Raw genomic sequence first — 26,206 nt, forward strand, 5'->3', positions numbered from 1 at the left:
CTATATACTGCATGAGCCCCACACAGCCTCCCCAAATACATCATGAGCCCCACACAGCCTCTCCATATACTACATGAGCCCCACACAGCCTCCCCATATACTACATGAGCCCCACACAGCCTCCCCATATACTGCATGAGCCCCACACAGCCTCCCTATATACTAAATGAGCCCCACGCAGCCTCTCAATACATGAGCCCCACACAGACTCCCTATATACTGCATGAGACTAACACAGCCTCCCTATATACCGCATGAGCCCCACACAGCCTCCCCATATACATCATGAGCCCCACACAGCCTTCCTATATACTGCATGAGCCCCACACAGCCTCCCCATATACTGCATGAGCCCCACACAGCCTCCCCATATATATCATGAGCACCACACAGCCTCCCTATATACTGCATGAGCCTCACACAGCCTTCCTGCATACTTCATAAGCCCCACCCAGCCTCCCTATATACTGCATGAGCCCCACACAGCCTCCCAATATACTGCATGAAGCCCCCACAGCCTCCCCATATACTGCATTAGGCCCCCACACAGCCTCCCTATATATTGCATGAGGCCCCCATAGCCTCCTCATGTCCTGCATGAGGCCCCCCATAGCCTCTCCATGTGTAGCATGTCACTCCAATAGCCTCCCCATGTGCATCATAACACCCACATAGCTTCACCATGTGCAGCATGTCACCCCCATATGCAGCACCATGTGCAGCATGACACCCCAATAGCCTCCCCATGTGCAGCATAACACCCCCAATAGCCTCCCCTGTGCAACATGACACCACCATAGCCTCCCCATGCCCACCCAAACATCACACACACATGAAAAAAAAGAACACCATATAGTCACTTTTGGTCCCATTCCCCGGCACTCTGCTTCTCTCCCTGCCTCGGGTGCGCTGTCACTCCGCAGTACACAGCTGATGCGATGAAAAGGCATCATTGCGTCAGCTGTTTCACACGCTTATTGGTGGAGGAAGTGGCCGGAGACCACTCCTCCACCAATGAAGTCAACGCAGATGGAGACAGCGAGGGGGCAGACATGGTGCAGACCGTGGGTCTCTGTTTTCCAGCTCTCTGACTGCCGCACTTTGCCACGGTCTGATCTATAATAATCTATAGTGTAAAATAAAAATCTCAATGTCTCACTTCTCCGGTGAACACGTCCAAAAAAGTGCTCTGCAATAACTGGCTTTCAAAGTTGACTGATGAGTTTCCACAAGGTCCTGATGAGAACATAATAATAACAGTAATGGAGTCAAAGAACAGATTATAAACATAAAAACAGCCATAATTTCTATTCTTGCAAGTGGATTCATACCTATATAGTTGTAGTGGTGTCCTGTCCTATTAACTAATATGGTGGGAAAGATGATCAAACTAGTAGTCAGGATGAAGGAAGCAAAGTTCAAGATCAACAGGAAACGAAGAAACAAAAAATAGGAGCTAATACTCGCACCAAATTTAGCTGCAAGGGGATAAGAAAATACATAGTCATAGATTAGTACCATACGGTCTATTCTGCTGTGAGAACTATTTACATTGACAGTGCTGGGTAGATAGTATTGACCGGGTACATAATACCCTATGCAGGGTTGTCCTACTTTGTAATATACACGCACATTAGTCATTCTAGTGAAAAAATGTCAAAACTGTGAAAGCCACAGATCCTCCACCAAAGCACTTGCCAAATATCCCTCAACAAAAGGGCATCAGCCACAGATCCCTCCACACAGCACCTTCCAGAGCTACCCCAAAAACCAGCCCATACCTGCCTGCTCGGCTAGGCTTCTTCATAAAGAACAGCTTGCCTGCCATTATTTTATGCATCCTAGACCACTGGGCAGAGCTGCATTGTTTGTTCTATGATTAAACATGTCTGATACACACTTTTTTTTCTGAATCTCTCACCTCTGATTGCAATGAGTGTTTTTTCCCACAATATAAAGGATGAAACTAATTGTTGTCCCTTGTTCCAAGCTGGCAACACATAATGTTGTTTCTGAGTCCAAGGAATCCAAAAACTGGTATTATAGCCTTCCGACTGCTTTAGTTCTCTGTAAAAGAAAGGAACCATTACATAATATCATTCTGGAACTATTCTTTTCCTTTAATCCAGAATCAAATTCTGCAGCAAGTGTAGTTAAGCTGACACAAGATCAGTACTGCATTTAGATCTCAGGATCTAAAGTTGATGGGATTATCTCACAGTCTAGCATATGGCCTAATATGTGGCCATAATATGTCTAATGTGGGGGCCTCCCAAAATTGCCCTGACAGATGAGAGGGAGAAAAGAATTCAGATGTTCCTTTTCTTCCTCCAAGTGGTAAGCCGCCGCCTGAAGAGCCAAGTTTTCCTGTGTGGGAGTCAGCAGAGACAGTTTTAGGCCGGGGTCCCACTTGCGAGTGTAATGCAAGAAACTCGCGCGAGTCTCTCGCATCAATACCTGGCACTGCCGCCGGCACTCGGGACCAGAGTGTGTGACTGCATGTATTTCTATGCAACTGAACACTCTGGTCCAACCACCGGTGGTAGTGCCGGGTATTGATTCAAGAGAGTCGCGCAAGTTTCTCGCATTGCACTCACAAGTGTGACCCCGGCCTTATTCTGAGGAAAGCATTCCTGTGTAGGGTAGTCAAAAGACATAGCTGTTGGCTAAAAAATCATCCATTCGATAGCAATCTAATATTTATTTAGGCCTTTGGACTCAGTGTTTTCAATAATCCATACCTTAAAAAAGAACCTAACAGCAGATGCAGTCATGGCCAAGAGTGTTGGCATCCTTGAAATTGTTCCAGAAAATGAAGTATTTCCCCCAGAAAATTATTGTACGGTCATGGCCAACACTTTCGGCCATGACTGTACATGCTATTAAAACTACAGGCAGCATGTATCAGGCACTGGCTGTAGGATTTCAGCCATATACCGTATGTTTGACTTTGAAACACTGTGGCGTTTCAGAGAAAAACATACTTTGAAAACCTCCATTTCCCAGTAGTTTCTCCCTGCCAGATGAAAATGACTGACAGGTCTCTTCTTATACAGTACATAGATGTAGAGAGACATGTGACTCAAAGGGAGCTGAAAGGGGAAAATCCACTGAGAACTGACTATTTCAACTAGTTACAATTCAACTAGTCTGTCACATACGCAGGTTGCGCATGAGGTTTGTGGACCCACTGTGCCAAAGGGTCGGGCTTGCCTAAGAGGGTTGTAGCTAAGAGGCTACCTAGTGTTCACTGGAGCTTCTGATGGTGGAGTTAGGCTTGAGGTGCAGGTAGCCGTCATGGTACACATTCACAGATACGGACTCGGGCTCCATTCAGACTACTAAGTTCCGGATCCTCGGGCAGAACAGTTACTGACATGAAGTCACAGACAAGGCTGATATGGACTGATATGACAGACCGAATGCACATTATTCCGATAGGCACACACTCAGATACACGGGTCATGGATAAAAATAAAAGATTATTATTATTATTATTATTATTATTATGGATACTGACTCCATTACCGCCAGAGCGACTTCAGAGTACAGGTGCCGCCAATGCGGCTTTAGGCTTCAGGGGCCACTGGTATTGCTTCAGGGACTGGCCACACAAGGACTAGAGAGTTAAGTGACTGTCACACTAAGCGATATCGCTAGCAATATTGCTATAACGTCACTGTTTTTTGTGACGTTATAGCGATATTGCTAGTGATATCGCTATGTCTGATACTTACCTCCGACCGCTCCCCCGCTGGTTATCGCTGATCGCGCGAGAACGTCCTGGACCGTTTCTCGTCGTCAGCTTCCTGCTGGGGCTTCCTGCTGTGACGACGAGCGTCACGTGGACGCGGGCGGGAGGACGTCTTCATCGCCTCGTCTGACACGTAAGTAGCGACCCCCAACCACTGTGATGTCGCTGGTGAGAGCTGCCTGTGTGGCAGCTCACTAGCGACCACTTAGCGATGTACCAGCAATCCTGACCGCGTCATATCGCTGGTCGGGATCGCTGGTACATCGCTAAGTGTGACAGTACCTTAAGGTTCAGGGACTGGCCACGTGAGGACCAAGGAATCAGAATCAGGGCGCTGGCCACACAAGGATCAGGGGACCTAACTACTCACTAATTCCACTAACACACTAATGATACAATGTTGCATTGGGCCCTCACTATTGGGGAGGGTGCCTTTTATACAGGATGCCTCCAAGCTATTGGCTGAGATTCATCTTGCGGGAGCGCACACTGGCCCTTTAAGAACAGGGCAATGTTCGCATGCACTAGGCGCGCCACTGGGAACTCGGAGACACAGGACACAGGGAGCACGCTGAGGGACGCGTCGTGTGGCTGGGTCGGTGACTATGTTGGCATTCCTGCATGGAGGGACAGTAGCATTGCATAGTTATTTACAGCACTTGTCTGATGTACCTGCTGCCCTGTAGGTTTGGATTTCTTCTTCCCTTAATAATAAAAACCTTCATTTATAAACTGCATTTTGTGTTTACTTGTGGTATCTTTGTCTAGTATTTAAATTTGTTTGGTGATCTCAAACATTTAATTGTGACAAACATGCAAAAGAATAGGAAATCAGGAAGGGGGCAAACACTTTTTCACACAACTATATACAACCCAGTGGTCTATCAGAGGCCTGCAGTTGATGTTGGTATCCTGTTGCAGGCAGCAAAAATGATGTCACTGAATTGTGCTGCCCACGGCAGCTATGGAGAATTAAGAAGAACCGCAGGTTGATGGACCAGAGACACGTGAGCGGAATCGGTTTCTACTTTTTTAAATTACCATGTGAAGAGCAACAGAATGAGGGGGATATTATTTCTATATTGGAGCCATTATTGCGAACATTATTACTGTATTTGGACAGCCAGAATTGCTGTCTTTCAGTCATCCCACCTAAAAAAAAACTAACAGTAAAATGTGATCAAAAAGTCAAAGCAATAAAAATGTCACCAATGTGAGGTACAGCATATCCTGCAAAAAATAAACCCTCACACAGTTCAAGGGAAAAATAAAAAGTTCTGGCTGATTATGGCGATAGAAAAAATTTTTTTTGTTTGTTTATTTTTTACAAAAGTGCAATTATTATATAAAATTAGAAAACCTGTGCCATACTGTCATGAGTGGGTCACGTCCTCCTGGGAGATCTAGAGTTAGGGCCCCGTCACACATAGCGACTCACCAGTGATCCCGACAATGATATCACTTTGTCAGGATCGCTGGTTTGTCGCTACATGATTGCTGGTGAGCTGTCAAACAGGCAGCTTCACCAGCGATCAGGACCAGCGACACGCGGGTAACAAGCGACGCACGTCGCTTAGTTACCCACAGTGTATCTTAGTTACCAGCGCGCTGATGCAGGGAGCTGGTAACCAAGGTACACATCGGGTTTCTAAGGGGCGCGCTACACTTAGAAACCCGATGTGTGCCTTGGATACCAGCTCCCTGCATCAGCGCGCTGGTAACTAAGGTGCACATCGGGTTTCTAGGCGCCGCGCGCCCCTTAGATACCCGATGTGTACCTTGGTTACCAGCTCCTGCTTGCTGGTCTCCCGCCTGTCACACGCAGCGATGCGTGCTGGCCAGCTGGAGACCAGCGACCTCAAAAATGTCCAGACATTTCAACAACGATCAGCGATACCCGGCAGGGGGGCCGGTCACTGATAGCTGTCACACACAGCGATCTCGCTGGTGAGATCGCTATTGCGTCACAATTCTTGTGACTCAGCAGCGATCTCGCTAGCGAGATCGCTATGTGTGAAGGCGGCTTTAGAAAATCACTACGTATTGCGAATTGCAGATCTTCCACAGGCACTCATACTTGTTCAAAGCAGTTAAAACTTGTTTGAATCAGTGACCGGTAACCAGGTTACGATTTTACTTAAAAAAATGCTTTGTCCCAATTAATTTGCCAGCACTGTAACTTGAATCTGACAAAAGTGATAATAAATCAAAAATCTATGAAAATGAACAAATGAAAGTCAGACATTGCTTTTCAACTGTCCACAGAATTAAGAAAAAACAACTCATGAAATAGTCCTGGACAGAAATGATGGTACGCTTAACTTAATATTTACTTAATATTTTGTTGCACAACCTTTTGAGGCAATCACTGCAATGAAACGATTCCTGACTGTCAATAAGACTTCTGAACCTCTCAACAGGTATTTTGGCCCACTCAAACTGCTCCAGTTGTCTCGTGTTTGAAGATTGCCTTTTCCAGACGGCATGTTTCTGCTCTTTCCAAAGATGCTCAATAGGATTTAGGTCAGTGCTCATAGAAGACCACTTCAAAATAGTCCAATGTTTTCCTCTTAGCCATTCTTGGGTGTTTTTAGCTATGTGTTTTGGGTCATTATCTTGTTGCAAGACCCATGACCTTGTGACTGAGACCAAGCTTTCTGACACTGTGCAACACATTTCTCTCTAGATTCCCTTGATAGTCTTGAGATTTGATTGTACCCTGCAAAGATTCTAGACACCCTGTGCCAGATGCAGCAAAGCAGCCCCAGAACATAACAGAGCCTCCTCTATGTTTCACAGTAGGGACAGTGTTCTTTTCTAAATATACTTCATTTTTCCATCTGTTAATACATATAGAGCTGATGTGCCTTGCCAAAAAGTTCCATTTTTGTCTCATCTGTCCATAGGACATTCTCCCAGTAGCTTTGTGGCTTGTCAACATGTAATTTGTCAAATTCCAGTATGGCTTTTTATGATTTTTTTCAACAATGGTGTCCTCCTTGGTCGTCTCCCATAAAGTCCACTTTGGCTCATACAGATACAGATGGTGCGATCTGACACTGATGTTGCGATCTGACACTGATGTTGCTTGAGCTTGAAGTTTACCTTTGATCTGTTTAGAAGTTTTCTGGGCTCTTTTGTTACCATTCATATTATCCGTCTCTTTGATTTGTCATCAATTTTCCTCTTGCGGCCATGTCCAGGGAGGTTGGCTATAGTCCCATGGATCTTAAATTTCTGAATAATGTATGCAACTGTAGTCACAGGCACATCAAGCTGCTTGGAGATTGTCTTATAACTTATAAATTTAACATGTTTGTCTATCATTTTCTTTCTAATCTCCTGAGGCAACTCTTTCTTTCACTTCCTCTGGTCCATGCTGAGTGTGATACACACCATGTCACCAAACAGCACAGTGAGTATCTGTAGCCCTCTATACAGGCCCACTCACTGATTCCAAGATTGTAGACACCTGTGTTGGTAATTAATGGTCACACCTTGATTTAACATGTCCCTTTTGTCACATTATTTTCAGGGGTACCATGATTTCTGTCCAGGCCTACTTCATGAGTTTTAATTTTTTTTTAATTTTGTGGAAGCATGGTTGAAAAGCAATGTCTGACTTTCATTTGTGCATTTTCCTAGATTTTTTATTTATTACTACTTTTGTCAGATTCAAGTTATTTCTGTGACAATTGTGGGTTTTTCTGTCATTAAACAAGGGGTACCAACAATTTTGACCACGAGTGTAGTTGTTGCTACGGGAGAGAGTGGCACATGAGACAGACGCCGGCCGTTTCGTGCTTGTCTGCACTTCAACTGGTCCTTTCTATTCCATGTCATTCTTACAAAATTCAAGTAAAATTATACCATGTTTTTATAGGATGCCTTAGTATGATTCACTAACCTTAATCTACGTTTCTCTTTCAAGGGCCCAGGATTATTTCGGAGGTCATTATATTTAACTTTTGTCCCCCGCTCTTTATCCCCAATATTTGATTTTTTAGGATTCTTTTTGTTCATTTTTCAGCAATTCTCTGTAAAACAGACATTAGATTTTAATACAGTGGTCCTACAGTATTGGATAGCTTCATTTTGCTATATCAGTATTAAACAGATTTGGGCAAAGAAAAGGTTCTAGAGCTGCTAAGCTTATACTACTGACAAAATGCCATATGGAAATATGAACATGAAGATTGTAAATGATCTGTAACTTGGATGGTGATCTTGTCAGAGGTGAGCAGCACTAATACAAATATTTTGGATCTAGCGTAATACAATATGTAGAAGAAAGTGAGGGGGATGCAGTTGCAGTTGGCTTTACTAAAAGGGGTGCAACAGAAGGAGACAACTGCACCCTAACATCTGGTTAGAGCACAATTCTGACACACAAGCATTAAGATGTGTTCACATTTCACATATCCATTCAGAGCCTCCATAAAAAGTTCTGTCTGGGTTCTTATCATCATTGATGGCAGAAATAGTCCATCATGCAACACTTTTTGCTGTTAAAATGAATTACTCTCAGATGGAGCCATAATATAACTCAAAGAAGTCCATCAATGGCCATTGGGTTACATAACTAGAATAACATAGCCTTACAGAAACCAGAAGAGGGAAGGGAAATCCCTAAAATAAACAGGTTAGACACTATATTACTGACGGCAGTGCATCTTGTACACACAACTTGGCCTGTAACGGAAGCAGCTGCCTTCTTGACTACCGACCTTGTCTATACTTTGGTATAGTTTAGTATTATTTAGGCGTCATTTTCTAAGGCTGCGAGTCACATACAAACATAAATTGCCCTTACCTTATTTTTCCTTCTTATCAGGACCTAACTCTCGTTTCATGTCTTGCGTATGTTGTGCAGAAGATGTGACAGGAAGTTATGAGGCATAAATATGTACAGGAAACCACAAGAAGTGCAACATATCTTTCTTACCCAGCTTTGTATATGCGGTATATCTATTTGAGGCAGTGAACCCATTGGTGGCGCAGATAGGTAAATATTAGGAGGCGGCTGAGTATGACAATGTCATTTTGAGAGCACCGTAGACTTCCATGTCAGATCACTGCCACAACTGACGGCATAAAAGGTAAGAGGGTCCACACTCAATATTGGGGTAAACATTTTGTTGTTTGCCAGGGTTGCATACATTGGAAGCACTGGATTTTTAAACAGTAGAAATACACATTGTATCTTCCTGATACAATGTGTATTTCTAGGATTTGATGATTTGCAAGCTCATAATGCACAATGGATGAGCCTATCTGCTCTCTTAACTTTGCTAAAAGCCTAACTTATATGAAATGTAATATATGCAATAATAGATATATAGCAAATTAACTTCTCATTTGTACAATATAGAGGCACATATTTACTGTAAAGCAACAATCAATAAATGCAATGGAAAATCTGTTTAAAAAGAACCCAAAGGCTGCCCTAGCCCCCCTAAGCTGCCATATATGTATAGCAACCTGTCGCCACATTCTAACAAAGCAATTTTTGTGGTTTAGCAATTGCTGACTTACTGTAAATATCGAAGTTGCGCTATGCAAATTAGTGTTGATTAGTTGGGTGGGTGTTGATTACCCTGTCATAATCCTCCCTCTAATCATGTAAGCACACCCTTTTGGGTGAAATGTCACTGCCAGTGCCAGCTCCTTGTAAATCCCATAGCTGGCTGAAATCTATGGCAATACTATCTCCCTGCGCGTGAACAGTGCATTAATTAAGCTCGAGATATACACCTAGCTCCACTGCACTTTCCCATGGAGGGAGAACATTGCATACATGCACAATATTTGCACTGGGCTTGTGGTGATGTTGCTCATGCAAATCATGTAGCGCACACCCATAGGGTCGTACTTACATTATTACAGGGAGGTTTAGTAATCAATACTCTGTCCACCCTCCACCACCTGACTAATCAACCACTAATCTGCATAGCATGAGCTTAGATGCACAGTTAATTTTATATTAATTCAGCAATTTCTGCAAAGTACATAGTGGCGGTTTAGGGGGGCTAGGGCAGCTGTCAGATTTCCTTTAAGGTGATTTTATTAAGGGGGACATTACAATGAACTGACAAATGATTCTTTCATTCCAGAAATTGTACAAGGAAAGGCAAACATCAGTAAAGGAAAGGCTTCAGTACAGTTAGATCAGACAAGTGATGGAATGTGCCTCTTCAAGAAGTAGTGATGTCAGACACTATAATTCATCTAAGAGAGTTCAATCTGACAGATGGACAGTAGTTCTTTTTTATAATGAACTATGATCACTATAGGATTTTTTTTCTGCTATATGTTTTTCATGAACTCTGCTCTGTCATACAGTACTGTAATTTTTTCATCACATTTATTGTACTGTACGGTAGTTGTGGATTTTGGTGTGAATTTTTAATAATAAAAAAAACTGCAGTAATCTGACAAGTGCTGAGCTAAATAGGAGTACATCGGGACTGCAGGTATGGGGGTCGTGAGGTTCATTCAAGGGAAGGAGGTCACATGTCATTTGCTGGAAGAAGTTGAACAGCCCCATATAGACTAATAATTGGGAACTGTCACAAAGAGGTTTTCTCAAACATCTTCAACTGTCATGGCGGCGTCAGGATATGTGGATTCCATACAAAACAGAAAGGTTAATTTTTCTAGATACAGTTTTTGTGGTGGAACCTGGCAAGAAATCCAAGTTTGGAGGATCACTTTTTTGCAGCCTCTGATACTAAATGTGAAAGTGTTTTAGAACCTTTGTCACATTTGTATTTATTGGGATCTATCCAGCCAAACAAGCCCCAGAGTATGTCGAAGGGCAGAGAAGTAGTGGGGTGTTTTAAGACAAAGGCTCTGATCCTCAGCCAATATTCTCATGTTACTTTACACAAACACTAGTAGTGTGTAAGACGGTATCTGCTTGGGGGGCACTCACATTTGAAGAATGTATCAATGGATAGATACAGTCATATGTTAAAGTTTGGGCACCGCTATTAATGTTAACCTTTTTTCTTTAAAACAATTTTGGTTTTTGCAACAGCTATTTCAGTTTCATATATCTAATAACTGATGGACTCGGTTATATTTCTGGATTCAAATGAGGTTTATTGTACTAACAGAAAGTGTGCAATCTGCATTTAAACAAAATTTGACCGGTGCAAAAGTATGGGCACCCTTATCATTTCCTTGATTTGAACACTCCTAACTACTTTTTACTGACTTCCTGAAGCACTAAATTGGTTTTGTAACCTCATTGAGCTTTGAACTTCATAGCCAGATGTATCAAATCATGAGAAAAGGTATTTAAGGTGGCCACTTGTAAGTAGTTCTCCTATTTGATTCTCCTATGAAGAGTGGCATCATGGGCTCCTCAAAACAACTCTCAAATGATCCGAAAACAAAGATTATTCAACATAGCTTTCCAGGGGAAGGATACAAAAAGTTGTCTCAGAGATTTAACCTGTTAGTTTCCACTGTGAGGAACATAGTAAGGAAATGGAAGAACACAGGTACAGTTCTTGTTAAGCCCAGAAGTGGCAGGCCAAGAAAAATATCAGAAAGGCAGAGAAGAAGAATGGTGAGAACAGTCAAGGACAATCCACAGACCACCTCCAAAGACCTGCAGCATCATCTTGCTGCAGATGGTGTCACTGTGCATCGGTCAACAATACAGCACACTTTGCACAAGGAGAAGCTGTATGGGAGAGTGATGCGAAAGAAGCCGTTTCTGCAAGCACGCCACAAACAGAGTCGCCTGAGGTACGCAAAAGCACATTTGGACAAGCCAGTTACATTTTGGAAGAAGGTCCTGTGGACTGATGAAACAAAGATTGAGTTGTTTGGTCATACAAAAAGGTGTTATGCATGGAGGCTAAAAAACACAGCATTCCAAGAAAAACACGTGCAACCCACATTAAAATTCGGTGGAGGTTCCATCATGCTTTGGGGCTGTGTGGCCAATGCCGGCACCGGGAATCTTGTTAAAGTTGAGGGTCGCATGGATTCAACTCAGTATCAGCAGATTCTTGACAATAATGTGCAAGAATCAGTGACGAAGTTGAAGTTATGCAGGGGATGGATATTTGAGCAAGACAATGATCCAAAACACCGCTCCAAATCTACTCAGGCATTCATGCAGAGGAACAATTACAATGTTCTGCAATGGCTATCCCAGTCCCCAGACCTGAATATCATTGAACATCTGTGGGATGATTTGAAGCGGGCTGTCCATGCTCGGCAACCATCAAACTTAACTGAACTGGAATTGTTTTGTAAACAGGAATGGTCACAAATACCTTCATCCAGGAACTCATTAATAGCTACAGGAAGCGACTAGAGGCTGCTTTTTTTTGCAAAAGGAGGATCTACGAAATAATAATGTCACTTTTATGTTGAGGTGCCCATACTTTTGCACTGGTCAAATTTTGTTTAAATGCAGATTGCACATTTTCGGTTAGTACAATAAACCTCATTTGAATCCAGAAATATAACTGAGTCCATCAGTTATTAGATATATCAAACTGAAATAGCTGTTGCAAAAACCAAAATTGTTATAAAGAAAAAAGGTTAACATTAATAGGGGTGCCCAAACTTTAACATATGACTGTATATACCTATTTTATATCCCCTTCATTGACATATCTGGCCAATGTGTTTTTTTTATAAAATAGGTTTGCATGGTTAATAAGTGGGAGATCACAATGTCAGATATTGAGAGCTTCCAACAAGGAAGGCCTGTCGTGGTTGAGTTGTGTTCAGTGAGTATACGGAGATATCCGAACAGAGCAAATACTGTATATAACCTCTTGTGGTAGCTGAGGAGCCCATGGCCGTGTGGAATGTTTGGTCCCATTTGGAAAGTGAGAGGGTACAGAGGTGTCTACCTGTAACAACCCTGCCGGCATCACTGCATGGCTTCCCATCTCCCATCCCACTCACCACTCCAGGCCATGCTGTGAGTTCTGTCCTCTGCCGGTTCCTTGCTGTGGGCCTCATGTCCTTGCTTGCTGCATACTTCCTGGCTGTATGCTTAGGGCGGTGGCCCCAGCACTTCCTGTGTCTTATAGAGAATTGCCAAGAGGTCTCTGGCACTTAAGGCATCCCCACCCATAGGAGGATGCCTGAGCAACAAATTCTTTCAGTCTGTCTTTGGCTACTGAGTTTCCAGGTCCTGTCCTGCTATTTCTCTTGTTCTGCCTTCCAGGGGGCTGCATACCCTGGCCTGTACCGGTATCACGTGTCTTGTTTTTCGCCTCCCTGAGAGCTGCATACTCAGGCCTAAATCCTGTTTTGTATTTGTCCCGTGTCCATCCTTGTCTGTACTGAGTCCTATACCTGTACCCGTACTTGACCCTGTCTGAACTAAGTCCTATACCTGTGTCCATTTGTATCTGTAGTCTTCCCTATTCTGCTGTGTGTTTCCTTGGGTTCACGACTTCAGCTCTTTGTTCTGCATTCTGTGGTTCTGCTCTTTGCTCCACATCCTGCAGTTCTGCTCTTTGCTCTGCACCTTATGGTGCTGCTCTGCTCTTCGCTCTGCACCTTGCAGTTCTGCTCTGCTCTTCGCTCTGCACCTTACGGTGCTGCAGTGCTCTTCGCTCTGCACCTTACAGTTCTGCTTTGCTCTCCACACTCTGCGACTTTGCTCTGCTCCCGCCCTGCTTCCTGTGTATCTTTGTCCGTCCTGTCTGAACTGGTTCCTAATGGTTCCTGTCTCTTCAGTCTGAACAGGTCCCTACCTTTTCCCATATACCACTCATACCTGTCCGTGTTCCTGTATATACCACTCATACCTGCCTGTGTTCCCATCCCTTCCAAATCAGTGCCTGTCCCTTTAGTCTGAGCCGTGCCCGCCTGCCTGCCAGAGTACCAGCCGTGCTCGCCTGTCTGCCAGAGTGCCAGCCGTGCCCACCTGCCTGCCAGAGTGCCAGCCGTGCCAGCCTTCCTGCCAAGAGTGTCAGCTGAGCCCATCTTTAGTTGCCCGCACCTGCTATTGGTGTTCAGTCCCTCAGTGGGATCAGCTGCTACAGCCAGACACCGCCCTGGAGAGGTACCTGGCAGCTATCTGCCGCACAAGCCTGACCTCACCATCAGAGGCACCAGTGAACACCAAGGTAGCTGCTTAGTCCAGCCCCTTTCAGGGTAGTCTGGTTGTGGCGCAGTGGGCAAAAAATGATGTGGGTAGTGTAACTCTTGCGCCCAGACTGGATGGTGCGAGAGTTACACTACCCACAACATTTTTTGTCTGCAAGTAAGCAAAAAAATTGGATATGTATTTCTGGGTGTTTTTCCCTGAAAGTCTGTGAGCGAGTTGCTCTTCAGGTTTGGTCAACAAGATTACCAATTGAGTGAAGACCTTGTTTGTACCACCTGTCAAAGATTGTATGGAGAGATCTGTGTTGGAAGTCAGAGTTTCTCACAAATGTTTTGTGTAAAGATAAATGAGGGTTTAATTTTTTCAGTGTCCTAGTTTTGTTCCAGGCCTGCCATTGTGTAAGTGTAATGCCGGGGACACACATGCGAGAAACTTAGACGAGTCTCGCACGTCAATACCCGGCTCTGCCACCGGCACTCGGGAGTGGAGCGTGAGGCTTCATAGAAATACATGCAGCTGAATAGGAAGCGGAAAATACATGCAGCGGGAAGATAGAGTGCGCAGCAGGTAGAAGCAAGTGCTCCGTTCCCTGAACACCGGAGCAGTGCAGTCCCGCATCGTAGCATTCACGCTAGCATTGCCAGAGACTGTGATCGAGAACGTGCTGAGCGTCCGCTGCCTCCTGAAAGGCAGAGTGACAGAGACTCTAGGCCCGTAAGTGCCGCGCACTTGCTGCCTAAAAAAGACCAATCCCACTATCGAGAACAGTCTATACCAGCCAAGCCACGCTAAGCTCCGACCAGATTTTGAACTCTATTCTTCTTCTGACTCTGCTTTCCCGGAACCTGGAACCCATGACAGACAGCAAGCACTCACCGCTCCTGCAAGACCCTGCTCATCCATGTCTGGATGACTACGCCGGATTCACCGCACGCTGACTGCTGTTGGCGCCATCTTACTGTTTGTGGACATTCCACTCTGGGAGTCTCCTGGAATGGATAAGTTATACGTTTAAGAACTGCTTGTTGCTCTCCTTTCTACCTGCATCATTTCCTACTGTTTGCATACCCTGCTTCACCCCCATTTATTTTTCTTCTCCCTGCGTGAAGTACAAATCTGTTCATAGCAAAAAAACTGTTAACCATTGGCCTGCTTCCTCTCCGTTACTTCATCCCGCAATCTGCTCACACTTGGCGTAGTCGGCAGGATGCAGTCCAACAGCATGGAGGGGGCATTCCAAGCCTTTGGGGGTGCCCCAAGGTCTAGCATATCCCTGTGGGCAATGTTGAGTAACCTCCCAAAATTTACTGGAAGCAACATTCTGCTAAGGGACTGGACTGAGCGGGTCAGGGTTATGATGAGGATGCACCCCATGACCCTGACTTTAGAGTCAGAGGTTGCTATGATGGCTCTAGATGGGGAGGCGAGGAGTTCTGTTATTCTCCGACCTCCTCATGAAAGGGTCACTTTTGAAAAGGTGCTAAAAATAGTGGAGGAGATGCACGGAGACCCCACGGATGTCGGAGAATTGTGCATGCGTCTATTTGGCCGTATTCAAAGGGAGGATGAGACCGTAACTCAATACATGAACGTGCTACAGGAGATCCATGCTGCAGTTATTAAGCAAGATGGCATAGGTGTAGGGCTCCTTGATATAGTATTGCGTGATCAGCTGGTAGCAGGCTTGAGAGGTGCGCTGTTAAAGCAGGCCCTAAAGGAACGCTTGCGGGTAATGCCGCCCATGACCTTTTCAGAAGTAGGGGGGTGAAGCACGTGCACGCGAGCAGATCCAGGGGGTTACGGTCCCAGCGGGAAAGGTCCGAAGTGGGGAGGTATCCATGCCAATGATCACCGAACCGAGCTAGGTGGAAGAACTACGGAAGGAGAGTCAGAGCATACGAGAAGAGTTGTCCAATTCAAAGAAGAAACCCACTACACCAGTGAGCCCCCCTCCTGGGGGCGGAAGTAGTCTTGAGCCTCATCGAGAAATCAGAACGTCTCGCAGGGAAGTTACCACTACCTACCTGCTACAATTGTGGAGAAATTGGACATTTGGCCCGAGGGTGTGGACAACGGGAGCGACCCCACGACGAGTGGGTACAACTTCAACAAGATGAGGAACTTGCCCGGCTGAGACAGTGGGTGGCCCTACAACTCCTTCCCATCCAGAGGGAGAGGAATGCGCTGTCCCCGGGGCGCTGCAAATCCTTCGACAGTGGGAAAGGCTTCAGCTAAAAGAAGGTCTCCTATACCGAAAGATCCAGATGCGTCAGGAACTGGGAGTTACTTGCCAAGTGATGCTACCTGAGACACTGCTTCCCCAGGTGGCCAAGGAGGCACACGAGAGAGGAGGTCATTTCGGGCAAGAAAAGACGTTCCAGTGGTTGCAGAGGCTAGTTTATCATCCTCAACTAAAAGCTGTGGTGGAAGAGATCTGTCGGCAGGGCAGAAGCTGTGAATAGGCCAAGCCCCCGGAACAGAGAGCTCCCACACAGACTATCGTAACTTCGGATCCCCTGGAAGTGTTAATGATAGATTACCTGACCATTGGGCCGGCACATATGGGGTACGAGCATTGCCTAGTGATGACGGACCACTTTATTAAATTTGCTGTGGTGACACCGACCTGAGATCAGACGGCCGAATCGGCAGCACAAGCCAACTGCAGGGATTTCATCCAAGTATACGGAGGTCCGAAGAGAATCCACTCAGATCAAGGCTCCTGTTTCCAGGAGCAGGTGATGGAGGAATTACATTGCATGTATCAGACTGATAAGTCCCGAAGACACCTTATCATCCTCAAGGAAATGGGGCTAGTGAACGGTTCAATGGTACCTTGATTCAAATGTTGAGAACCCTGGACGAAGACCAAAAAATTCGCTGGCCTGAATTTGTACCCGAGCTCGTTTGGGTGTACAATAACCGAGTACATCGCACCACTTGGTATACATCATACACCTTACTATTTGGCCGGCCAGGAAAAGAAATCACCAAGCTGGTTTTGGATCCAGGGGAAGATTGCCTGCGGATGGGGGTGTCTACCTGGATCCGTGAACATTGTCATCGTTTGCAAACATTGCATCGACTTGTGCAGACTAGATATCGGGAACTTGAACATCCAGAAGTAGCTCCTCTGTGAGGGACAGCTCTCCAAGTTGGAGACCGTGTGTTGGTTTGAGACAAACACCCATGTGGTAAGCTGGAGTACCAGTGGGAGGGAACTCCATATCGGGTGAAACAAAGAATTGTCTCAGAAGGTCCCGTTTATGAAGTTCAACTTGAGGGGGAAAAAGATGCCCCTACTCGATTAGTGCACCGAAACGTATAACGCCCTTGCTTGTCGAAAGATCCTGATCGGGTAGAGGAGAAGTGTGCCAGAAACACCTCTTCCTACAGTTGTGGACTCTGATGAAGAAGAATGCCTAGACTTGCCACGTATGGACTCAGGGAAAGAACAGGCGCTCGAGACCCCTAGATTGACTGCTTCACTGGATTGCACGACGTAGCCCTATTCCTCCGCCAGATTCGACGGTTCCAACTAGCTTACGACGCACCAAACGAGCAGCCGCTGGAATACCCCCCAACAGGTACAATCGGGACCAATTTATTTGGCACAGAGTTTTCCAAGGAGTAGAAGAATGTCAACGGCTATTACGAGAACTCTCGCCCGTGGAATGGCGAGCAAAAGGGGAGAGGGAGTGTAAGAAGAAGGATCGAGCCGGGGTACCTCTTTTACGCCAAGTCTGGAACTGCCGGGGCCGTCTCATCTGTTGTCCCAGGGAAGGCTTAGAGACCCGGACTGACCTTTGCACTTGTTGGCAGGGGGTGTGGCTAGATTAGATAGGGGAGTGCTAGGCGTCGGGTTCCTGCAGCTGCACAGCGGGAATCCAGAGCCTTGCATCCTGCGGTCTCCCATTCTTCTCCGACCACTCAGGAGCCTGCACAGCAATCTCGGCGTCGCAGGCGCTCTGCTTAGACCAGCTCTGTAGGACTGGTTGTTGCTGTCACCTCTGGGTCAGCAATAGCAGCGCAGGCTGCCCTGCAGCAAGCCACTCCAGTGGCTAAGTCCTCTCGTCACGCTACTGGGCATGCTCACGAGATGATCTCCCATTGGAGATCGGGAGTCACGTGCTCAGGTACTTCTCCTGATCTGATTGTTCCATCCCAGAGATTTGGAAGGTCCCACACGGCTATAAAAGGTCCGCATGGCCGCTCGGCCATGCGCTAGTATAGTTTCTAATTGCTACTGTGTGAATGATGATGGATGCATGAACCTGCGAATGACTCATTAAGATCCCCTCCCTCTGATATTACGTGTGTGAATAGGGACTTAGCTTTAGAGTCAGCGACAGTCAGTGGCATGCTACAAGCCACAGTGCTCATCTCCACAGAGTTAGCGTCCGACAGTGCCCCCCTCCTGGGCATTGTCGTAAGGCATTGTTGTATAGCGGCTGAGTCAGTTGCCGCGCTGCAGTCAGCAGTACTTGTGGGCGTCCGCGGTAGCGACGCCGCACGCACGGTAGGTCTAGACGGACACCGACCCTTTGTCTTGGACCCGAGTCCTATGACCATATACCGTGCATGCACACCGCTGAGACCTGTGAGGTCAACAGGCTTGGCATTTATGTTTATGCCTTAAGGCGCCTCTGTGAATATAACAGAGTACGCCCAGTGCACACCGGGTGATGTTCAACCCGTGTGCAATATACCGCCATATTGTGCGTCTGCAATTATATAGCAGCAGTTTAACACCTCTGCACGGTGGACCCCGGGCAGTGATCGCACTTTCTATTATTTTATATTTAGTGCGTTCCGCCGTCCCTAACATTATACTAGCACCAGGGTCTGGCTAGTAATGGCGGACCTGCAGCAGCTACAGCGGTACATTCGGCAGCTGGAGAGCAGGCTGGCGGATATTGAGTGCTCCACCTCAGCTGCGAATGCTACAGTGGCCGCTGCTCAGGCAGTCGCAGAGGCTGTCTCACACGTGTCCACACCCACGCCTATGCCGACAATAACCTGCCTCTCGTTGCCCGATAAGTTTTCCGGTGACAGCACCGCCTGCAGGGGTTTCGTGAGCCAGTGCTCTATCCAGCTGGAGTTACTGGCCACGCGCTTTCCCACAGAGCGGGTAAAGGTGGGGTTTATTGTTTCTCTCCTATCAGGCAGAGCGTTAGAGTGGGCTACGCCATTGGGGGAGCGTGATGACCCCGTGGTTCAGGGTGCTGCTCAGTTCCTCACGGCCCTGAAGCAGGTCTTTTTGGGACCACGGATCACGCACGACACCTCTCTCCAATTATTGGCCCTAACACAGGGGTCTCTCTCGGTCAGCCATTATGCCGTCCGATTCTGGACATTGGCTTCCGAACTGGAGTGGCCTGATAAAGCACTCATCCCTGTGTTTTGGAGAGTGTTAGCGGAGCATATCAAAGATGCTCTAGCAACCAGAGAGGTCCCCACAAGTTTGGAGGAGTTGATTGCCATCTCCACCCGAATTGATCTCCGGTTTATGGAGCGCGGGCTGGAACGTGCGCAATCCAGACGAAGGGTTAATTTGGCTCCCACCTTCTCCGAGCCACTAAGATTTCCCTCTCTGGAGCTTACACCTTCTGAACCTATGGATGTGCCTCGCGCCGGCCCCAAGCCACGTCCGGCACGAAGCTCGGCACGCTGTTACCAGTGCCGGCAGTTTGGTCACTTGGCTAGCACGTGTCCTCTGCGGTCGAAAAAACGATCACGTCCAGTGGTCCTAGGTGGTGGTCTAACTAACATGAAAACCTTTTCCCCCAAACCAGTATTCCGAGGGATGTTAGATTGCTTCCACCTGGAAGGTAGAGGTCACGGTGGATTCCGGGGCAGAAGGAAATTTCATGTCCTCATCCTTTGCCCAAGAGCACGCTATTCCACTGGTACTACTGCCTCGTCCCTTGACCATCAGGGTGGTTGACGGTGCGCCTTTACCATCCCAAGTTACACACCAGACAGCACCTCTTGGTTTCTCACTCTCACCCTCTCATCACGAGACGTTGTCCCTGTTCATTTTGCTAGATGGCATTGACTAGGTGCTTCTCGGACTTCCGTGACTCCATTAACATTCCCTTCATATAGATTGGTCTTCGGGGAGTATACTGGGTTGGAGCAAGGACTGTGAGGGAAGGTGCATGAGGGGCAGTGTTCAAGTAGCATCCACGGAGGTGCCCACGGATCTTTCCGTGCTCCCTGGACACTACCGGCAGTACGCGGACGTCTTCTCCAAAAAATCAGCGGAGACGCTTCCGCCGCACCGTCCTTACGATTGCCCGATAGACCTATTGCCAGGCGCGGGGCCTCCTAGAGGTCGCGTGTACCCTCTATCTCTCCCGGAGACAGAGGCCATGTCACAATATATCCGGGAGAACCTGGCAAGAGGGTTTATCAGAAAATCGGTGTCGCCGGCTGGTGCAGGGTTCTTCTTCGTGCAGAAGAAGAGTGGGGAGTTGCGCCCCTGCATTGACTACAGAGGTCTCAATGCCATTACCGTAAAAAACAAATACCCTCTTCCTTTGATCTGAGTTGTTTGACAGGTTGCGAGGGGCCTGGATCGTTACGAAATTAGATCTACGGGGGGCGTACAACCTGATCCGCATACGCGAAGGAGACGAGTGGAAGACAGCCTTTAATACCAGGGATGGCCACTCTGAGTATCTGGTCATGCCCTTCGGCCTCTGTAATGCGCCTGCTGTGTTCCAGGACTTCGTAAATTACGTCTTTCGCGATATGTTCTCTACCTCGGTGGTGGTCTATCTGGATGACATCCTCATCTTTTCTCCAGATGTGGCCTCTCACCGGAGAGACGTCTGCAAGGTCTTCGACTTTTTGCGGGTGAATTCTCTCTTTGCCAAGCTGGAGAAGTGCCAGTTTGAGCAGGAGTCCTTGCCGTTCCTGGGCTATATCATCTCGTCCCAGGGGTTGGCTATGGATCCTGCCAAATTGCAAACGGTACTGGACTGGCAGGAGCCCCATTCTCTAAAAGCGGTGCAGCGCTTTTTGGGGTTCGTTAACTATTACCGCCAGTTCATTCCCCACTTCTCCACACTGGTAGCTCCTTTGGTCGCTCTCACCAAGAAAGGAGCCAATCCAAAGGTTTGGTCAGAGCAGGTCTCCACAGCCTTTTCGTCCCTGAAAACCCATTTTGCTGGTGCTCCCATCCTCCATCGTCCCGATGTGGATAAACCCTTTATCCTAGAGGTAGATGCCTCGTCCGTTGGTGCAGGAGTAGTCCTTTTCCAGAAGGATGCTCAAGGTCGGAAGAATCCCTGCTTCTTCTTCTCAAAGACCTTCTCACCGGCGGAGTTGCTGGCCATGAAATTGGCCTTTTCTGAGTGGAGACATGTCCTGGAGGGAGCCCGGTTTCCCTTCCAGGTGTACTCTGACCATAAAAACCTGGTCTACTTGCAAACGGCCCAGTGCTTGAACTCTCGTCAAGCTAGGTGGTCGCTCTTCTTCTCCCGCTTCCGCTTCACCTTGCATTACCTGTCTGGAGAGAACGTCCGTGCGGATGCTCTTTCTCGCTCGGTGGTCTCAGCGGAGGAAGAGGAGGCTGAGCCTCGGCTAATTGTCCCCATGGAGAGCCTAAGGACCGTGGCTCCGGTCGCTCTTGAGGCAGTTCCGCCGGGCAAGACCTTTGTCCCTCCTCTCCTGCGGCCGGAGGTCCTCACGTGGGCGCACGCATCCAGGGTGGGTGGTCACTTTGGCATTAAGCGGACCACAGAGCTCCTGACAAGGTCTTATTGGTGGCCACACATGGCTCTGGACACTAAAGAGTACATTCAAGCATGCGTCTCTTGTGCTCGGAACAGGTCCTCAAGGCAGAGGCCGGCTGGGTTACTGTATCCCTTGCCGGTGGCAGACAGACCCTGGGAGATGGTTGGCATGGACTCTGTGGTCAGTCTGCCCAAATCTGGTGGCAGCACGGTCATCTGGGTGGTCACCGATCATTTCTCTAAAATGGTGCATCTGGTGCCACTCGCGCGGCTGCCTTCCGCTCATGGTCTCGCCGCACTGTTCATAAAGCACGTATTTCGTTTGCACGTTATGCCAGACAAAATAGTCAGGGACCGAGGTCCCCAGTTTGTGTCTCGATTTTGGTGGGAGCTCTGCAATCTACTCAGTATCGAGCTCAATTTGCCCTCCGCATCTCATCCCGAAACGAATGGGTTGGTTGAGAGAGCCAATCAAACTCTGGTCACATACCTGCGACATTTTGTCTCTGCCAGGCAGGATGGCTGGGCATCCTTGCAACTGTGGGCTGAATTTGCCCTGAATAACGCAGTGGCTGATTCCATTGGTCAGACGCCGTTCCTTCTCAATTACGGCCAGCATCCGTGCGTCCCTGTCCCGAAGCCAGTGTCTTCCACTGATTCCAGGGTGGCAGACTGGGCAGTGGAGGCTCGCGACATTTGGGATCGCACCCAGGATGCTATTCGAGCCTCTAAAGAGAGAATGAGAGCGTCAGCCGACACACATCGGTGTCCCGCTTCAACTTTTGCCCCTGGCGACTTGGTGTGGCTCTCTGCGCGTAATATCAAGCTGCGGGCCGAGTCCTCCAACTTCGCTCCATGATACATTGGTCCCTTCAAGGTCCTCGAGTGCATCAACTAAGTGGTCTACCATCTGGATCTTCCACCACACTTGGCCATCTCTGACGTCTTCCACGTGTCCCTTCTCAAGCCTGTTCACATGGCTCGGTTTTCCGAGTCATCTGCCGGGACATCAGACCTGTCCTCGGATGAGTTTGAGGTCAACGCCATTGTGCGACGCAGGATTGTGCGTGGCAAAAAACTTTATTTGGGGGACTGGAAGGGTCATGGTCCGGACCTGGGAGTCAGTGGAAAACATCCACGCCCCGCTTCTGATCGCGGCGTTTGACCGTGCCCTAGGAGGGCGGTAATGTTAGGCATCAGGTTCCTGCAGCTGCACAGCAGGAATCCAGAGCATTGCATCCTGCGGTCTCCCATTCTTCTCCGACCGCTCAGGAGCCTGCACAGCAATCTCGGCGTCGCAGGCGCTCTGCTCAGACCAGCTCTGTAGGATTGGTTGTTGCTGCCACCTCTGGGTCAGCAATAGCAGCGCAGGATGCCCTGCAGCAAGCCACTCCAGTGGCTAAGTCCTCTCGTCACGCTACTGGGCATGCTCACGAAACGATCTCCCATTGGAGATCGGGAGTCACGTGCTCAGGTCCTTCTCCTGATCTGATTGATCCATCCCAGAGATCTGGAAGGTCCAGCACGGCTATAAAAGGTCTGCATGGCCGCTCGGCCATGCGCTAGTATAGTTTCTAATTGCTACTGTGTGAATGATGATGGATGCATGAACCTGCGAATGACTCATTAAGATCCACCTCCCTCTGATATTACGTGTGTGGATAGGGACTTAGCCTTAGAGTCAGCGGCAGTCAGTGGCATGCTACAAGCCACAGTGCTCATCTCCACAGAACTAGCGTCTGACAGTGCGCCACTCCTGGGCATTGTTGTATAGCGGCTGAGTCAGTTGCCGTGCTGCAGTCAGCAGCACTTGTGGGCGTCCGCAGTAGCGACGCCGCACGCACGGTAGGTCTAGACGGACACCGACCCTGTGTCTTGGGCCTGAGTCCTGTGACCATATATCGTGCGTGCACACCGCTGAGACCTGTGAGGTCAACAGGCTCGGCATTTATGTTTATGCCTTAAGGCGCCTCTGTGAATATAACAGTACGCCCAGTGCACACCAGGTGACGTTCAGCCCGAGTGCGATATACCGCCATATTGTGCATCTGGCATTATATAGCAGCAGTTTAACACCTCTGCACGGTGGACACCGGGCGTCGAACGCACTTTCTATTTTATATTTAGTGCGTTCCGCCGTCCCTAACAGGGAGAGCGTGCACGGAAGAGATAGCGCGCGGCAGGGAGAACCAAGTGCTCTGTCTCCTGAACACCGGGGCAATCCAGGCCCGCACCACAGCATTCACGATAGCATTGCCAGAGACTGTGATCGAGAACATGCTGAGCTTCCGCTGCCTCCCGAAAGGCAGAATGACAGAGACTCCGGACCCATAAGTGCCACGCGCTTGCCGCCTAAAAAAGTCAAGGCCCGCTATCAGGAACTGTACCCTGAAACCCAGGTCCATACCAGTCAGGCCACGCTAAGCTCCGGCCAGACGCTGCACTCTATTCCTCTTCCAACGCTTTCCCAGAACCTGGAACTTGTGACAGACAGCAAGGACTCGCCGCTCCTGCAGGACTCTGCTCATCCACGTCTGGAGGACTACACCAGATTCACCGCACGCTGACTGCTGTTGGCGCCCTTGCTTTGCTTCCTCTCCGGTACTGCATCCCGCAACCTGCTCACATAATCAGTAGAGGATTTTCCCTTACTGTTGATGGATGGTCTACATAAGGAGACTGTAAAAGGTTGGGTAGGGATAATCAGGGAGAGAAGGTCTGATCTAATAGAGGATAAGTGTAGTATGAAGTATTGTGAAGCCAGTCACTAGTTATTCAAAGCATTAAATATGCTTTTTTTCTTCTACCTTTCTTGTGCCGTTTTAGAGAAAGTCACGTGGTCTTTTAAAATAAATATCACAAGTTAGGCCCAGTACTTGGGATATATGCAGTGTAATGTACAGTATGTGACAAGAGCTGATCGAACACTACAGCTCCCATCTCACAGAGCTCTCATGCTGTGATGCTGTGAGATGAGAACTGTAGCGCGCGATCAGCGCTTGTCACATACAGTGATCGGCATCTATCCCAGGTACCCAGTGCAGTATTCCCGGATACCTAGGTTAGATACAGAGTGGTGTTTGCAATGACACACAGCTCTGCTTTACTCTTACACTATAATTTAAACATCTTTATTAATATAATCATTAAAAAACATAAGGGTCACATTATGGTCTATGATAGGACATGATACACTCTAATAAGAAAGTGGTTCTACTTCATTACACAATAAGTTTATTATTTCACATAGAAAATGACTTTGCCTTTGAATTAAAGAAAGTTACATACAGTCATGGCCAAAAGTATTGACACCCCTGCAATTCTGTCAGATAATACTCAGTTTCTTCCTGAAAATGATTGCAAACACAAATTCTTTGGTATTATTATCTTCATTTAATTTGTCTTAAATGAAAAAACACAAAAGAGAATGAAGCAAAAAGCAAAACATTGATCATTTCACACAAAACTCCAAAAATGGGCCGGACAAAAGTATTGGCACCCTCAGCCTAATACTTGGTTGCACAACCTTTAGCCAAAATAACTGCGACCAACTGCTTCCGGTAACCATCAATGAGTTTCTTACAATGCTCTGCTGGAATTTTAGACCATTCTTCTTTGGCAAACTACTCCAGGTCCCTGATATTTGAAGGGTGCCTTCTCCAAACTGCCATTTTTAGATCTCTCCACAGGTGTTCTATGGGATTCAGGTCTGGACTCATTGCTGGCCACCTTAGAAGTCTCCAGTGCTTTCTCTCAAACCATTTTATAGTGCTTTTTGAAGTGTGTTTTGGGTTATTGTCCTGCTGGAAGACCCATGACCTCTGAGGTAGACCCAGCTTTCTCACACTGGGCCCTATATTATGCTGCAAAATTTGTTGGTAGTCTTCTGACTTCATAATGCCAAGCACACGGTCAAGCAGTCCAGTGCCAGAGGCAGCAAAGCAACCCCAAAACATCAGGGAACCTCCGCCATGCTTGACTGTAGGGACCGTGTACTTTTCTTTGAATGCCTCTTTTTTCTCCTGTAAACTCTATGTTGATGCTTTTGCCCTAAAAGCTCTACTTTTGTCTCATCTGACCAGAGAACATTCTTCCAAAATGTTTTAGGCTTTTTCAGGTAAGTTTTGGCAAACTCCAGCCTGGCTTTTTTATGTCTCGGGGTAAGAAGTGGAGTCTTCCTGGGTCTCCTACCATACAGTCCCTTTTCATTCAGATGCCGACGGATAGTACGGGTTGACACTGTTGTACCCTCGGACTGCAGGGCAGCTTGAACTTGTTTGGATGTTAGTGGAGGTTCTTTATCCAACATCCGCACAATCTTGCATTGAAATCTCTTGTCAATTTTTCTTTTCCGGCCACATCTAGAGAGGTTAGCCACAGTGCCATGGGCTTTAAACTTCTTTATGACACTGCGCACGGTAGACACAGGAACATTCAGGTCTTTGGAGATGGACTTGTAGCCTTGATATTGCTCATGCTTCCTCACAATTTGGTTTCTCAAGTCCTCAGACAGTTCTTTGGTCTTCTTTCTTTTCTCCATGCTCAATGTGGTACACACAAGGACACAGGACAGAGGTTGAGTCAACTTTAATCCATGTCAACTGGCTGCAAGTGTGA

The 26,206-nt window shown here is 47.4% G+C and overlaps 2 protein-coding genes across 3 annotated transcripts in view; one reads left to right on the top strand and one right to left on the bottom strand.

The window, feature by feature from the left end:
* The window catches only part of LOC141100009 (transmembrane channel-like protein 8), a 96,812-nt gene that overhangs the window by 45,920 nt on the left and 24,686 nt on the right, over positions 1 to 26,206 (bottom strand). The window contains exons 1-5 of one of the 2 annotated variants that reach the window (XM_073588183.1): positions 8,568 to 8,680; positions 7,662 to 7,791; positions 1,922 to 2,067; positions 1,332 to 1,478; positions 1,160 to 1,236 (exon numbers count right to left, since the gene is read on the bottom strand). In XM_073588183.1, coding sequence (XP_073444284.1) covers positions 1,160 to 1,236; positions 1,332 to 1,478; positions 1,922 to 2,067; positions 7,662 to 7,777 — 486 coding nt within the window. In that variant the 5' untranslated portion in view covers positions 7,778 to 7,791; positions 8,568 to 8,680. Of the gene's footprint in view, positions 1 to 1,159; positions 1,237 to 1,331; positions 1,479 to 1,921; positions 2,068 to 7,661; positions 7,792 to 8,567; positions 8,681 to 26,206 lie in introns of those variants that run through there. The other variant, XM_073588184.1, reaches the window with a different exon arrangement.
* Positions 8,835 to 26,206, top strand: part of TMC6 (transmembrane channel like 6) — a 152,643-nt gene continuing 135,271 nt past the window's right edge. Inside the window, exon 1 of the mRNA XM_073588181.1 lies at positions 8,835 to 8,853. The gene's annotated coding sequence lies outside the window, so the exon portion shown is untranslated. The remainder of the gene's footprint in view (positions 8,854 to 26,206) is intronic.

The sequence above is a fragment of the Dendrobates tinctorius genome, unplaced genomic scaffold, assembly GCF_039654945.1.
Source record: "Dendrobates tinctorius isolate UK_male_01 unplaced genomic scaffold, ASM3965494v1 ptg000103l, whole genome shotgun sequence".
NCBI classification, from domain to species: Eukaryota; Metazoa; Chordata; class Amphibia; order Anura; family Dendrobatidae; genus Dendrobates; species Dendrobates tinctorius.